Source organism: Puma concolor, chromosome A2, assembly GCF_028749965.1.
Source record: "Puma concolor isolate L17-30 chromosome A2, mPumCon1.1.hap2, whole genome shotgun sequence".
Taxonomy (NCBI): domain Eukaryota; kingdom Metazoa; phylum Chordata; class Mammalia; order Carnivora; family Felidae; genus Puma; species Puma concolor.
In genome coordinates, this window is record NC_141668.1 from 7,215,284 (window position 1) to 7,231,848 (window position 16,565).

Here is a 16,565-nt window from a genome sequence, read left to right on the forward strand (position 1 = left end):
CTTCCCGTCCGTGCTGGGGAAAACGAAGCTCACGCACGAATGACAGGCAGCGATGCTTCCGCCAACAGAAAGATTTAATAGGGATCAGTGAGGGTGAGGATGGGCAGCGAAGGCTCCAGGGTCCCACGGGACAGGGGGGACCACAGCAGAGGGTCCTCTGAACAGGCAGCTTTGCAGGGTGGAGGACGCCAGCTTCGGTGTTCTGCCGCGTCCTCTCCCCAGGACTGGCCGGGACAGCAGACACGCGCGCCCTGCCTTTCTTACCTTTAGCCTTAGGGAAAAGCGCCTTTCTTCCCTTAAGTCTCAGACCCGCGCAGCCACGGTGGCAGCGGCCGAGGACGCGGCTCAGCACGCAGCCTCCTCCCCAGCCGCACAGCGCAGGTGGCAGACAGCCTCACGCTGCCAGCCGCTCGAGGAGGGTCCTCACCCATGCTAGAGGCCGCGGAGGTGGTGTGTCCTTGAAGTGCGTGGAGGGACAGTATGGGATCTTCCTTGAGGTGGGGGTAGGAGGGAGGGGCTGCTCTTAGGAACACAGGTAAACAAAGAGCCCAACTTGCGGCCCGGTGGCCAGCGTGATTAAAGCGCACAGACGCGTACCAAGGCAGGAGAGGAGACATGGGCAGCCGGGCCGCAGCGTGCCAACCCTAGGGTCCCATGCCCAGCTGTCACGGGCCACGGGCATATTCAAAACACAAAGGACGAGGCGGCGCCCGCAGGGCCGAGCGCCTGCTCGGCCCGGGCCAGGCTGTCGCCGGCCTGGCGGTCCAGCTCGTGGCACTCCCGCAGCGTGTCCCGGAACTGCCGGCACGCCTCCTCCAGGATGGAGCTGCTCCGGGGGGGCCACGACTCCCAGTACCCTGGCTCTACCCAGGGCTGCGCCTCAGCGGCTCTCGGGCCCGGGCTGGAGCCGGGGCGCAAGGAACTGTCCAGGTCCCGGCACAGCTGGTAGAACTCACTGCCACGCCCGGTCACGCGCTCGCCATCGATGACCTTCAGGCCGGGCAGCAGCTCTCGGACCAGCGTAGAGTAGGAGGGGCTGGCGCACAGCGGGTTGCCGAGTCGGGCCAAGGGGTCCCGGAGCCGCAGGCACTCGAGGCCCCGCAGGCCGGCCAGACACTGCAGCTGCCCAGGGGTGGCCAGCAGGTTGCCCGCGGCATTGAGACTCTGCAGGTTCTCGCAGGCGGCCAACGGCTCCAGCCCCGTCAGCCGGTTGTCGGAGACATTGAGCACCACCAGCCGGCGCAAGGAGGCCAGCGGGCCCAGCTGGGTGAGCGCGTTGCCGGACAGGTCCAGCCACTCGAGAGCCAGGCACTCCCCCAGGCAGCCCAGGTCCACCAGCCCCAGACCCCGAAGCTTCAACAGCAGGATGGACTCCAGGGCGAACTCACCCGAGCGCGACTTGAGCAGCTGCGGTGTGACGCGCGCCCCGTCCGCCTCTCCTGGCTTCTCAGCCTGGGGCTCCATCAGACGCGGTCCGTCCAGGCGGCCCGGGCCCTGGTCCTGTCACAGGGACGTGGGTGCCGGGAGGGGTCAGCTGACCGCGTGCCCAGAAAAAGGCACCCTCGAGTCCGCCTGGGCCAGGGCCGGAGGCCTGTTTCCAGCACCGCTGCTCAAGGGCCGGAGGCTCCTGAGGAGAGACAAGCAAACAGTGAGCAGGCCTCTCCTGAGCGTCCTGAGTCCGCAGCCGTTGACGGCACCAAGTACCGCCCAGCCTCTGCCACTGAGGCAGAAAGCGAGCTGGCCCAGCAAGACCTGAGGCCACAGAGCCCCCCTGAGGGAGGCGGGCCAGGCGCAGGCCCCCACCTAAGCGGGGGGCCCTGACGAGGCTCGAGCAGTTACGGCCATAGCGGACGGAATTCAGGTTCTTCCCCTTTTCCGTATCTGCACCGGGAGGCAAAATCTCTAAATTTTCCTTTTTTGGCAACCGCTCTTTATGATCTATCTTTATGAATTCTGAGGTGTTCCTTTTTAACTATTTTAGTTTTTGAATAGATTATAGGTCACCACCACCAACAATCTGTTTTGTTTCCTTCCATATGCAGACACAAGACAGCACGATAGGCCTTGCTTCGTTCTCTCAAAAATGTTCTTGACTCAATGTTTTATTTTTATTTTATTTTTTAATTTTTTAACGTTTATTCATTTTTTGAGAAAGAATCCAAGTGGAGGAGGGGCAGAGAGTCGGGGACAGAAGATCCAAAGCGGGCTCTGGCCTGACAGGCTGACAGCAGTGAGCCTGATGTGGGGCTGGAACTCACGAACCACGAGGTCATGACCTGAGCCCAAGTCGGATGCAACCGGCCGAGCAACCCAGGCACTCCCCCACCCTTTTAAAAATATTTTTAACTGACCCGATGTTTTTTTTAAAACATTAGCAATGCATTCAGAATGGTCTCCAGATTGCATAGGCCAACGTGTAACCTCTGGTTGCAGCTGTGGGGCCTGAAGGCTCAGCTCTCAGTCCAATGAGGAGCCTGAGGTCAAGGGAAGGAAGGGACGGTGACGGCCCCGGGAGCAGGTGCAGCACTGCCGGTCCTGATGCCATTGCTCTCCACCCTAGCCCGCCAAACTAGCTCTTTACTCCGGCATCGACGGAAGGGCATCAATCCCTATGTGCCAGACAGAATGGTCCTACCTGCAAACATGACATCATTTCCTAAGAATGCAAGTGGGGGAAGGCCAGGCAAAGAAGCCATCCTGGACGGAAGGACCGGGGTAGCACCTGGGTTCCGGGAAGGCAGGGGAAGGAGGGCCTTTCCAGTTACCAATGGCCATGGGCCAGCATGAGCCTAGGCGCCAGTGCAAGACCACGCGCAGGAGGGAGGAGGCCTGGGCGGGGGGACATCGGCAATGCCGGCCACAGAGGGGTCAAGGTTTGAGCAGAGAGAAAACAAGAAGGGACCTCTGCTCCAAGTGGCAGCTTCCCAACCCTGCAGACTCTAGCCGGGCCTGGGCCAGGCAGGGTGATGCCTGCAAGGAACCATGGGACCATTCACTCCTGTTTATAAAACCTGGGTTCCAGGGTGTTGACCAGTCCCAAGTCTGTGTTTACACAATCAATGCAGTTTTTTAGTTCCCTCTCCAAGGAAACCGGGCCCAGAATTCCTCCCACACCCCCACCAGGGAGCTGGGGAGGCTGCTAACAGATCTGATCCGCCTCCCCCACGGCTTTACCTAGCTCCTTCCAGTCCGCAACACCCCTTCATTTCCACTTCATTTCTTTCCAAAAGCGATTCCAGGCATCCACTAAGAGGTCTGGTTCACTGTATTCAAAAGGGGTCTGCTGGGGCTTGTAAGTGAGACGCGGTCAACTTTGCACCCACTTAAAACTGTCACCCAGGGGCGCCTGGGTGGCGCAGTCGGTTAAGCGTCCGACTTCAGCCAGGTCACAATCTCGTGGTCCGTGAGTTCGAGCCCCGCGTCAGGCTCTGGGCTGATGGCTCAGAGCCTGGAGCCTGTTTCTGATTCTGTGTCTCCCTCTCTCTCTGCCCCTCCCCCGTTCATGCTCTGTCTCTCTCTGTCCCAAAAATAAATAAAAAACGTTGAAAAAAAAATTAAAAAAAAAAAAAAAAACTGTCACCCATGGGGGTGAGGGGTGCGAGAGGGTCACCAGACACTAGAACCTGTCATAAAAGCACTGGAGAGACAGGGCTTCACGGAAGGCAGCGAGCACTGAAGCGTGTAGAACAGCTTCCAAGGGTCTAGCCACGTCACTGGATGCAGGGGCTCCCTTCCCCGACATGTGGGGCACATGGGACAGCCTGAGGGAGGGGGCAAGAAGACATCCAGCTGGAGGTGACCATGTGCATCGGGCCTAGGAGGCAGTCGAAGCTCTAGGCTAAAGGGACTCAAGCGTCATCCGCAGAGGTGCCCAGGGAGAATGTGTGGCTCACGGGCCAGGCTTCTGGAGGACACAGACCTCTTTAAGTATCTGCAGGCCTCTGTCCAGGATTACGCACAGCTTCCCAACCACACGCTATTTTGGGGGTGAATGTGGTCAGGAGCCCCTGGCGCACAGAGAAAGGGAGCAGTCACGGGCCGACGTCGAAAGAACACCAACATTTATGAGGCTGAGTGGAGGGCACTGACGAGCAGCCAGAGGGAGGCGTGCAAGGACCCAGTGACGGACACTGTTCCAACGCCCACCAGACTCAGAGATGAGGCCCCCGGGAAGGGGCAAGCCCACAGACTGACCACGACGGTTAGGGAGCCCTGCCCTGGAGAACTGGCTCGATGACCGTCTAGACGGAGATGGCTGCTGTGGAGGGAAAGGACGGGAGGACCGGGTAGGGGAGGTGGTAGGAGGAAGGGAGGAATTGTACGTGCTCCCCACATTACAGCTGGGAAGAACGCTTTTTGCAGGAAAGGAAACAGAGGAGCAAAGAGCACATTAACTGGGAATCGGGACTTCGGTGCCCCCAAGTCCTGCCTGGGAGGAGACATGTGGCCCTCCAGCTCACCACCCCACGCCCCCACCGGTGATAGTACTGCATAGTCACCAAGGTGAATCCCTGACTCTCCAGTGCACAGACCTCTGCTCTGCCCCCGGTCCCATGCTCCCTGAAATCCGCACGCCTCAAGCAGGCAGGTCTGGGCCCGACCGACCGAGCGCCCTCCCACCCGCTGTGCAAACCCAGCTGACACACAGGTGGCAGCTTGGAGCGGGTGGGCCCTGCTGAGGGAATTGGCTCATCCACGCCAACCCCCTGCAATGCTCACCCCTGAACATCCAGAATCCGAGTCCTCCTATCCTGGTCCAACATGTGTCTGCAGACAGGATTTGGTCACACGGATGGGACCATGACTAAGGCACAGAGGACACTCGTCTCTCCTGCAGGAGGCCACCTTCCCTCGTTCCGAATCGCCACTGCTGAGTCTCAGTTTACCTACCTGGCAAGTGGGCTGGCAAATGGTGCCCAAGAGCCAGCCAAGGCAGGACACAGCTACAGCCAAGGGGGAAACGGTTAACACAGCGCACAAGTGGACAGTCCCATGGCTGCTCCAGTGAGCCCGGAGACCCTTCCTCCGGCCCATCGCCTCCCATCCCCAGTGGAGTTCAGGGTTCTTTACCACAGCATGACTGCCATCCGAGACCGGGTGAGTCTCTGTCATGGTGGCGATCCTGCACATGGCAGGTGTTCAGCAGGGTCCCTGTGCCACCCACAGAGGTGTGTGAAACAACTTACAGTCACTTTTGGACAGAGTTCACCTTTTCTATGCACAAACCGCTAGAGACAAATTAAGCAATATATGAATGGGAAATGACATCACCCTGGGGAAGAAAAAAAGGGCAATGTGTCAAGAATCGAGAACCTGTCCCTATTCCCTCCAAACAGGTGGAGGGAGGACTCTGGCCACCTCTGTCTAATGCCCTAGGGTGCAGCATCCTGCCCTCCCCTCTGATGCTGGACACACTTCCCACAGGCAGACTTTCAGGGCGTCAGACGAGGTCGGCCTCACTGTTCTGCTCCCCGTCGGCCGGGTCTCCACTGGGGAAGATGAGGGCAGGGGCAGGGTAGTCGGGGAAATTCTCCAGGTTGCTCTTCAAGAAGAGGAGATGTTCCATGGTCCCCACTGGGAGAGGGGCGCTATGCTCTGCAAGGGCAGGGCTGTCCAGGGAGGCACAGACGCTTCCAGAGAAGGCCCCCGTCGGGGGACAGGACAGGTAGACAGTGGCCAGTCTCGCCAGAGCTGGCCAGACCTCCTGCCTCTTCTCCCAGTAAACCAGCGGGTCCTCCTGGGCGCCAACTGTCTCATTCTCACGCAGGTACTTCTTGACGATGACACTGGCCAAGTGGCTCTCGGTGGAGAGCGACGCTCCGCTTCTCTTGGACGCCAGCAGCCCCACGCTTTCCAGCTGCTCCAGCAAGCTCTTCTCCCTCTGGTCCAGCAGCAGAGACCCCGAGCCGCCGCCCCCCCGCACAGGCACCTTCTGGCCCTTCCCCTCAGCCCCGAGGCTCCTGGTGACTCGGCCGCTCGGGGTAGGGCCCGCACGCCTCGCCTTGGGGCTGTGCAGGGAGGGTGAGGGAGGCAAGGAGTAGTCAGACACCATGATCTCCTTCACCTTGTACACGAGAACCTGCTTCCAGTGGTCAATGTCGGCCCCCGCGGGCAGGATGGACTCGATCTTCCCCTTGAAGCGGGGGTCCAGGAGAGTCGCCAGCACAAACTCCTTACGGTGGAAGAGCTCGTTGAGCTGGCCGTCTGTGGAGAGCTGCAGGGCCAAGCCCTTGGCCAGCCGGACGGCTGCCCCCACCTCCCCGCCGCCCTGCTCCTCGAAGTGCCGGTTAACCTGCTCCAGGAAGATATGCAGGTAGCGTAGCTGGGGCAGCACCTGGCTTAAAGAAGCCCGCGCGGCACTCGCCTCCCGGACCGCCACCCAGAAGGGCTGCAGGAGCGTGACCAGACTGTCCGTCAGGCTCCAAAACGTAGTCGACAGGGCCGTCCCAGCCTTGCCCAGCTGGTGTCGCCTCTCATACTCTTGCAAGGGCCACTGCTGCCTCACCAGCCACTCCAGCAAGCAGTAGGCGGACACCCAGTGGTCCGAGAGCTCCCAGAAGGGCTGCTGGGCCGGGAGGCCACGCTGCTGCTGCAGCTGGCCGAGGAGCCGCCGGGCCTCCGCAGAGCCCTGGAAATGGCTGCAGATGGCCCGCACTGTACCCAGGATGAGCTGGACGCTCTGATGGTGACGCAGGAAGTTCCTCACCAGGGAGTCGAGGCAGTGGGCAAAGCAGGGGAGGTGGGTGTAGCCCTCTGTCCTCACTGCCTGCTCTAGGCTGAGGCAGCCGCCCGACACCAGGAAGCCTGGCTGCAGGGAGCTGCGGCTGAGCCACAGGCCCAGCTGCTCCCGCAGCTCCCCCTGCCTCTCCTCCGGAGAGCTCTCCTGGGGCAGGCCCCGAACCCACAGCACGGCCTGCTTTCTCAGGCTCCCGGACGCCACCCGCCGACTGCCCGGCTGTACGGCTCCCCAGTGGGCGGTGATAGCCACGTAGTCCACAACCGTGTCCTGGGCAGCGGTGGACACGGTGAGGTGGACACAGCTGCCCTTGGCCCACTGCATCTCCCGACACACCTGCTCCTCGATCGCCTCACGGAGCAGAGGCAAGGCTCTCCCGCAGAAGAAGGCGGGAGGCGGCACGTGGTAGCAAGGGTCGACCTGGGCCATAAACCTTCTGAAAGGCAGCGATGACACAAAGGACAGCGGCAAAGCCAGGCTGCAGAGCAACTCCGCGATGCTGCGGGTCCAGGCCTGTGCTCGGGGCTGGCCGGGGGCATGGGTGCCACCCCGGCCCACCCCGACTGCCGGCGGGGAGGCGGCAGGGTCATCTCTACAGGAAGGAGGCAAGAGAGGCGGAGCCAGTGACAGCTGCTCAGGCCTGCCCGCCACCAGCTGCCTGCCACCGTCCACCAGAGGGGAGGCATCCGTGCAGCGTCCTGGTGACGGCAGCCCCTCAGGGGCAAGGCCAGCAGGACTTGCGGGCAGGCCCTTGTGCTTTCTCTCCTCAGCCCCGCCCTTCTTCTCCCCCGGGCTGGCTGCGGCTGGCCTTCTGTCTCTCTCTAGTCCGTGCTTACTCACCAAGTGACGGACCAGGCCTGAGGTTTGGAAATGCCCCTTAAATTTGCCCAGTCTGATGCTGGCATGACACAGAGTGCAGGTGACGTGGCAGACGTCCTTGCAGTCAATGGTAAAGAACCGTCCGATGTCTGACACGGCCTTGTGACCCGCGGTGTCCGCGGGGCCGGGGGAATGCCCGGGAAAAGCCCAGCCCTTGGTCTCCGCTTTTAGAGTTCTGACCAGCTTCTTCAGGCAGGGTGGCTTGTCCCCGACAGCCGCAAGCAAGTGCCTCTTCTTCCATTTCTTGAGGCGTCGCAGCTCTCTGGCCAGATGGGCGATGAGGAGGTCAGCTCGTCTTGCCTTCTCACTCTCACCAGGCTGGCCCACCTCTGGCCTGTCCGCCCCGGCTGCCTGGTGTAGCGCTGGGGGAGAGGGGGACTGGCCAGAGCTGAGCGCTGGGGCCCTCGACTTCTTTCCTGTCGGCTCCCCCTCCTCCCTCTGCCCTCGTGCCTTCTGTTTGGACACCTTTTTCTCGGGCTGCCCAGGGGGCTCCTGCCCAAGCACAGACTTGAGGCTGTAGAGGCCAGAGTCGCCCTTTGGCTTCCTCCGCCCAGGGCTGGCCTGGCACTTTTCACGGGAGGCAGCTGGGTGCAGACCGGGCCTCCCCAGGGAGCAGGCTTCGCTCGTCTCACTGTGGACAAGTAGGCCCAGGGTGCCTTCCTCCTGCTCCTCCAGGAAAACTCCGCCAGGTGAAGGGACCAACGAGGAACTGGGGAGGGGGTGAGGTCTCTTCCTCCGTAGGGGCAGATCCGTCTCACCACTCCCCTTCGGGGAGGCAGACAGTCCGATCTTGCTGTGGCCACTGACAGCCCTCTCTCCTATGTCTACAAACTCAAGTTTGACCTCGGTCTCCGGCAGGCGCCCCCCCGCACCCCAGCCGAGTCCGTGAGAGGTATTGGTAGCTCTGGTTTTAAACTTGGAGCTAGGAGAAGCCAAGGAAGCAGCTGGGCTCCTGGGTCTGGTCACGGAGGAGGCAGCACACACAGACGGCCCCTGCCCCACTGATCCTGAAGGTGTATGTCTCTTGGGGGGCTTCCCGATTTTTTCCACTTCCAACATGCTTGGGAACTTGGGGAAATGAGATGGGCCCAGGCTGCAAAGCAAGATGAAAAGAACGGCTCTCAGCTCCCCTACTCAACCGTGGGGACTCTGCGGGGAAGGCCAGAGGGGAGAAAACCGAGCAGAGGACAGAGGCGTAGGGAGAGCCTAGGAAATCAGCCCCGGGACAAAACTCTCAAGACCGCAACCTCCTTGGTGAAGGCTGACATTCACTCCTCCAGACTGAATGGAACAGCCCTCAACCAGAATCCCCCGGGCCCTCTGTACGTTAGCAGTTTCTACATCCATCTTTGCCAAACTAACTGAGGTTCTCTTTTTCCTTTCGATGTTTATTGAACACCCAGCAGGCACTTGGCGATTCTGCCTTGTTGTGGATAACGGAGAAGATCGGCAAGGTCCCTGCATGCACGTGGCCTCCAGCTTGGCTGGAGAGACAGAAGAGACTGACCCGCACAACAGGGAGGTGCAGGAACAGAGGGGCGCCACTTGCAGCTGTGAGTCCCCAAGGAGGGGACCGACCTGGCCAAGAAGTCAGGCAGGTCTCCCTGGCGGAGGTGCAGGCGCCAGGTGCCGTCAGCTCAGGCCAGGAGGCGTGGAGCCCATGTCTCTGCACCCCGGGCACCCAGGCTGTGCCCGTCACCTGGCAGGGCATCAGAAACAGGTCATGATGCTGGGTACTGGGCGGTGAGGCCGCCAGAGGCCTTGCTTAGATCTTCTGAAATTCCTTCTCTAGAAATCAGCCTGCGTCAGGAACACAGGACAGCAGCACAGAACAGGGTAGCCCCTGATGCCAGTGACGCGTGCCCCCCAGTGTCCTGTCACTCCCCTCTCTCTGTCCTGGAGAGACTCTATGCTCTGGATCTGGCCCCCACCGCTCGTCAACACCCTTCTTGCCAAGGCCACCAGCGTCCCCCTCGGCACCGCCTCCAATGGACCTCTTTGCAACCCGTGGGGGCCGGCCCACGTCCTCTGTCTGGAACGCCACCTTTCCGTGGCCCTGGGATACCACACTTCCACCTGCACCTCCCCTGCAATCTCAGTTCTGGTCCCTCTTCCTCCACCTGTTTCTTCCTGCTGTTTCCCAGGGTTCGCACCCAGATCTCGATTCTCAGTTCACATACCCTCCCCAACTGGGGTTACGTTTACACACTGACACGGCGAGCCTCTCTCCGGCTCAGATGGCTCTCTCCAGCTCCCGCTCACCTGTCTTCCTATAGTCACCTCACTCGTAAACGGGACAGTGTCTACCCAGATGCTCAAGCCCAGGCACGACCTTTACCTCCCTTCTCCTCGTTCGCTCTCCTAGAGATCGGGTCACAGTCAGATCCAGACACACCAGAAAAGAGACACAGAGAAGTCAGAAGAGAAGTACGTGGAAAGGGAAGGAAAGAAAGAAAAAGCCCAGCGCAAGAATGCATCTCTCTAGACAAGGACAGACTCGCAGAAGGTGACCTAACAGCTCACCACACACATCAGAAAGCAAGTGGAGTTCAAGTCTCATCACGCCAAAATGAGATACGGATTAAACAGGAAGATTTAAAACCAGTACGTTCTGACACTGAGTGATGTTAAACATTAAAAAGAATCACCAGGCAGGCTCCACACTGGGAGTGGAGCTTGCTTAAGATTCTCTCTCTCTCCCTTTGCCCCCTTCCCCCCCACCAGTGCCCACCCTCTCCCCCACCCCTCTCGTGCACATGTACGTGGGGGGCGGGGGGGGAGGGGGAAACAGAGAAAAAGAAAAACAGAATCACCAGGGAGAGCAGGACTGCCTTTGTAGGTGACAAGACCACTAAGGCGGCTCCGGGAAGATTCTGACCATATAAGAGGGTGAGCGACGTGATGCTGAGCCCCTCCCAGCGGGGAAAACCTCAGAAGGATGAGAGGCATCACCCCAGGCCCACTGCCCAAGAACCCAGCTGCTGCCACACCGAATGTGTGACCCCCCCCCACGGGAGAGGCACCGTGGACAGGCTGGACGAAGGTGCCGCGAACTGTAAGACACCATCCCGGGGCCCAGGAGAAGTGCTCTGGGACATCAGAACCGGACTGGGCTTACCTCAGCTCTTATTTCATGGCTGTAGAACTGGAAATCCAGAGTGGGGGCGTGATGGCAGAGCGGACGACCAGGGCCGGCAGCAGGCCTCCGGAAGCGGCCTGTAGGCTTTACCACCACTGACAGCTCAGAGCGAGCAACTGAAACCTGGCCCGAGTCAGACCTGCGCTCACCAGTGATGGCCGAGAAAAGGAAAAAACCGGTGTGTTAGGACTGTGCCTGGCTCACACCAGTCCCGTTCTGTTCTCCAATGTGCCTTGTCCCGTCAGTACATCTTTTTTGGTCGATCCATTGGACCACTTAACAAGAATTCATCGGATACCTGCCGTAGGCCAGCCCCGTGCCCTGAAGACACAAATACAGGAGAGGAAGCACCCGGCTGGCACCCGAGGCTTAGGACAAGAAGACAACCTGGAAATGGGCTCATGGCACCAGACCACGGCAAGCGGTGTCCGCGCTGTGAAGGCCGGGCCTCGGCCTGACCTACAGATAAACGGATTCTGTGACACTGGACTTTGGACTCCATCCTGCGAGGGGTCACTTACCTTCAGCTACTGCTTCAGGATCCTTAACTCCTGACGGACTCCCTGAGTATAGCTGGGACCTTGCGCAGGTGCAGTCGCCGATGTAACACACTGCCTTCTCTTAAGCCACCAAAGCACACAAGGACGACAACGAGGCTGACACTGGGAGGACCAACTTGAATCGAAATGAATCTAAGATGCAAAATTTGAAAGGAAAACCATTCAAAAACTCCAGTACTTTGGTTATCGGTGAGAAGTTACTTGTGACATTTCTCCTGAGAGATGACAAACGCACATTTGAGGACAGCTACAACGCAGAGGCCCTCAGGCTACCCACTGAGCAGCATCACGAGCACTGCAGCGAGGCCATGTGAGGCAGGCACGGCACACGGGGGGCGAGGAGGGCCGGGCAGGTAGTGGCAGAGGGACTGGGGCTGCGGGGACAGTTTGGACAGCTCTTCCGGAGGCACATGTGGAAGAGAACTGGGGGACAGAGGGGGACTCCCTAGTGATCCCATTGACTAATGCAGGTCACTTTTGGATATACTGATTCGCGGTTGTTCTGCAACAAATCTTTAGAAATACATGTGACAGATACGAGGTAAGGTCTGAGCTAAAGGTACAGATCCGTGTGAAAGCCTCCACAGAAACTAAGGAAAGGGCCGGAGGGAGAAGAGAGTGGCGGGCGGCTGTCCAGGCAACGCGGACACTGTAGAGAGGCCAGAAGGGGAGGGGACTTCCAAAATGACTGACAGGCAAAGACAGACACAGAAGAAACTAAAGCCAAGTTAGGAAAGCCAAGAGAAGACTCTCCAGGTAGGCCAGGCAGAGTCAAGGTCACTGCAGAGGACGAAGACGGAGACATGGCTGTGCAGTGAGAACTGGGGGACACAGGTGCCTGCCATGTCAGAGGTGGGGTGGGGAAAGAAGGGCCAGGCTTTGGAGATAAAAGGCTTGACTTCATCTCCAAACAGAGAAAGGGCGCAGTGGGAAGAGAGAAAAGAATATACATATACAGGAAAGAAGTGATGGCAGGAACTTTCTCTGGGAAAGGGATGCAGGACACAGGCGGTGAGCAGGTTTATCTTTAGAGACGAGAAAGAATCTATTTTCTCTGAGGGCAAAGAAAGACGGATGGCTGCGGTGCCAGGCAAGCCCCTGAGTGCAGGTGGGGGAAGGAACTGAGGCAGTTTATGACAAGGAGCCTACAGATTCCCAAGGGGAAGCCATAGGTCTCCAGAGGCAGCAACCTGCTGGCTGAGACTGAGATGGCAGGTGTCTCTTGCATGTCTCCTACATCTGTGCAGCCTGCATGGATCAGGGGGCTCTCTTCTAACTGCACTCAGCAGCCCTTTCCCCATGTGCATGCCCAGAAGACAAGGAACCACTTCCCTATTTCTCTGTGTCTGCCTCACCCCAGAGCCTTGTGCAGAGCTCAGCCTGCCCAGGGTATCCCATAACTATGCCACACCTTTCTCTCTGTTTTTACTGCCCAATCCCACCGACCAGCCCCCTCCTGTCTTAGCTCCTGCGCTGTCTATCCATCCCAGACCCCAGGACATTTCAAGGCACTTGCTGGGCCCTCAAGTCCTGGGTTCCTCATCCCCCACCCTCCACCCACTCACTTGCAGGAAGACAGAAAGGTGGGGAGAAAAAGAATGGGAGGAAGGAAAAGAGTAGAGCAAGGTACTATACATTTTGGAGTTTGACCACGCGCGAAAATTTGGCTTCCAGCAAACCCTAAGCGAGACGTTTTAAAGAATAATGGCGTGTCGTTGGATTTCACATTATGCCAAAGTGACAAAAGATGAGATCTGTTTTAAATTACACACCAGGAGAACCCGTTGCTGTGTTCTGCGAGGCTGCCTTCCATAACGGACTGAAGAGCATGAGGTCTGGAGCCAGGATACGTGGGCTGAAATCCTGGCTGCTACCCACTCAACAGCTACCTATGATCCCGCACTAGGGTGCCTCGGTTTTTTCACCTATACAAAAGGGATAACAGCCCCCACCTCACAGGCTTGTTCCGTGAGCTAAAACATGTAGAAGCCTGTTTAAGGGCAGTCCCTGGCACAGAGCGAGACTGGACACGACCCGCTGTCCAATACAGACAGCCTCACCGGGCGTGCTTTCGGCGCCGGGCACTGGGAGGGGGCTGCTAGCCAGGGAGGGAGACCCCGGGGCCTTCTGACGCGCCGGGAGGGTCTGGGCAAGGCGCCCCACCCTCCAGCCCCGGCGTCCGCGTCGGTGAAGCGAAACCGTAACGCCCCCTCCCCGGTTTACCTAGGGCCTGGGGTCCGGGAGGGGCCTGGCCGCCCGCTGAGACCAGGCCCGCGAAGCTACGAAGCCGGGCGCCGCTCCCGCCGCAGCCGACAGCCCCGCAGCAGTCGGCAGCGACGAGCCCACCGCCCCACCGGCCACCGCGCCTCACCCCCAGCCGCGGCGGGAGCCCCGGAAGACACCAAAGGCCCAAAGGAGCCGGGGTAGGGGGCTCGACTTCCGGCACGCGCAGGGGCTACTTCCGGGAGCGACGCGCGCCCACCCCTGCCTGCGGATGGTACGCTCCTCCAGCTGGCGGCCCGCGCCCCCCAGTGCGCAGGCGCGGGCGGCCGCGGCCGGAAGCCCTAGGATTGCGGGGTCCGCTCCGCCCGAAGTCGCGCGTTCTTTTCACCGTGGCTGGGAAACCCTAGCACTAGTTTAATACCGCTGCTTCAGCTGCGTGGCCTCGAGAAAGCAGTCACACGCGCGAAGAGACAGCGGTGGCCTAGTCTTCCTCCCTAGCTGATGTCCAAGGCCCTTTCCGACCCGGGCTCCCTGCGCCCGGGGAAGATGCCCGAGTGCGACCCGCGCGCAGGCAGACGGAACCGCAGCCATTGTAATGGACATGTTGTCGGGGTCTCTTCCAGCCTTGAAGGCTCGCGCGGCATTTCGGGAAGCCCTCCCGGGGTGTCTCCCGGGACGGTTTCCCACCGCTTGGCGGTGCCGCGAAGGCTTCGCCCATGTCTCCTGGGACGCGCTACCACCTCCGCAAACAGCCGTTCAGGGGCCACGGAGGCTGCGGCCCTTGGGTTGGGCAGAGAATTCAGTGTTCTTCCACGAAAGTGCCCAATTCTTGTCTCACAGGCTGCCTTGAGCTTCTTGGCAGCCCTAGGGTCAGATTGATGAAAGGGCCTAGGCTGGGGTCACTACCTAGCCTTGGGCAGTCGTTCCTATTCATCTTGCCAGGGGTGGTCTCGGTTTTTACCCTCATAGCGTCCCTCCCCTGGCCCCCAGCAAATCGACTCCAGGCTGGTCCAGTCCTCCTGTTTGGGCTAAAACTAGGACCTCTGCAACAAGAGTACACATCTTTACAATTTATCGAGTAACTTTTTAAAGTGTTATTTTTAAATTTAAGGGGGAGAGAGAGAGCATAAGTGCGCACAAGCCAGGGAGGGGCAGAGAGAAGAGAGAGAGGATTCCTAAGCAGGCTCTGCACTGTCACAGAGGAGCCTGATTCGAGGCTGGAGCTCATCAATGATGAGCTCATGACCTGGGTCAAAATCTATAGTCAGATGCTTAACCCACTGAGCCACCTAGGTGCCCCATCAAGTCATTTTTAATGTTACTTGATTCTCTCAGTCCATGTGCCAGCACCATTGTTTTCATTTCTGTAGCTTTGCACATCGTGACTCTGTCATACTTTCAAATATCTGGGAGTATCCTCAATACTCTTTTCCAGTAATTTCCTGGTTATTTCTCCGTTTATTTTTTCCTGAGAACTTTAGAATAAGCATATCTACTCTAGTATCCCCCCCCCCCCCATCTTTAGTGTTTTCATTGAGAGGACACTGCATTTGTAAGTTATATCATGGACATTTGACAGGAAGCAGAAATGCAGATGCATAGAGGCGCCTGGGTGGCTCAGTCTGTTAAGCGTTTGGCTTCAGTTTGGGTCATGATCTCAGGGTTTGTGAGTTGGAGCCTGCATCATACTTTCTGCTGTCAGCTTGGAGCCCACTTCTGATCTTGTCTCCTTCTCTCTCTATTCCTGTTCCACTTGCACACACATGCACGCACTCTCTCTCTCTAAAATAAATAAACTTTTAAACAATAAAATAAGGGGGCACCTGGGTGACTCAGTCGGGTAAGTGTCAGACTTTGGCTCAGTTCATGATCTCACGGTTTGTGAGTTCGAGCCCCACATCGGGGTCTGTGCTGACAATTCAGAGCCTGGAGTCTGCTTTGGATTCTGTATCTCCCTCTCTTTCTCTGCCCCTTAACCCCCTTACCCGCTTGCACACGCGCACACTCTCTTTTTCTCAAAAATAAACTTTAAAAAAATAAAAAAGAAATACAGATACATAAACAGGCCCCAGGTATCTTTCTTGGTCCTCGATTCAAAATGCTCACAGTGGATCAGCATAGTGTCTGTGATGGGAACAAAAAAAAAAAGGAAAAGGAAGCTGAGGTCCTGGCAGAATAGAGTGGCAAGGAACTAACATATATAAAAATAGTGTGATTAATAGCTTCCACTTACTGGTGAGCCAGGCACTTTAACCCATTCTCTTGGCTCATATTCCCAATCTCTCTGAGGCAGGCACTATTATTATTATACCGACTGAGCAGTAAAACGAAGATCATAAAGATTAAGTAACTTTCACTCAACTAACATCAATTAGTTGATGATGTTAGTGCTGGCTTGGTCCTAGCATTCTGTGGGGTTTTTTTTTTTGTTATGAGCGATTCTTCTGCAGGTTAACACAGAAAGTGGTCTGAGTTAGCCTAGACTTTGGTCATTTGCCCTCACTTTCCTGGTTTTAAAAGCAAAGCTGTGGTGTCTGTCAACTGACTTTGTTCCTGGAAGCCCCAAGGTTTATACACAAAGGTCACTTCCAGCACACAGACCTGGAGGTTATAACCACCCCTACTCGATTTCACCTCTGCTCACATTCCCATTGCTATCAACTATCCGATTTCTGTTCAAAGCAACTAAAATTCATCAAAAGGCTTACTCTAGGGTCTAGAATAAGAGGTAACCCCTGTGGCCTGCATTAGAGTACAGGTCTGTATCTTCTCTTCCTTGTTCAGAATCTGGGCTGATGGGTGTCTCTTGTACACACTGGAATATGCCAGATCTCTCGGGGATGTGGAGGCAGTAAGAAGACACACAAGATTTTTGGAAGGCTGGCATCAGAGCAGCGTCAAGCTAGCAAGTTTCCTTAGCTCTTTGCCCTTTGGTTTTGATAGTGCCTGGCTCCTAGCAACTGCTCAATGAACATTAGCCGTGGTTGTGGTTACGTATCCTTGAAGGACATTCCACTCAGGCTATGTT

General features: G+C 57.9%; 1 protein-coding gene across 8 annotated transcripts; it reads right to left on the bottom strand.

The window, feature by feature from the left end:
- Positions 1-56: 56 nt before the first annotated feature.
- On the bottom strand, positions 57-14,278 carry LRRC61 (leucine rich repeat containing 61). 8 transcript variants are annotated; one of them, XR_015244124.1, is made up of 6 exons: positions 13,538-14,276; positions 11,276-11,446; positions 10,734-10,893; positions 5,071-8,708; positions 4,891-4,943; positions 1,463-1,627 (listed from the first exon to the last, which is right to left on the bottom strand). XR_015244124.1 is itself a non-coding variant. In XM_086687194.1 (4 exons), exon 4 carries the CDS (start codon positions 1,462-1,464, stop codon positions 685-687), a length of 780 nt encoding a protein of 259 aa, XP_086543320.1. In that variant the 5' UTR covers positions 1,465-1,627; positions 10,734-10,893; positions 11,276-11,446; positions 13,538-14,195; the 3' UTR covers positions 57-684. The 8 variants fall into 8 exon arrangements, 5 of the variants coding, with proteins under 5 accessions (XP_086543320.1, XP_025785680.1, XP_086543295.1 ...); XR_015244122.1 differs by having other exon boundaries at positions 4,891-8,708; XM_086687194.1 differs by lacking the exons at positions 4,891-4,943; positions 5,071-8,708 and having other exon boundaries at positions 57-1,627; positions 13,538-14,195.
- Positions 14,279-16,565: the final 2,287 nt, after the last annotated feature.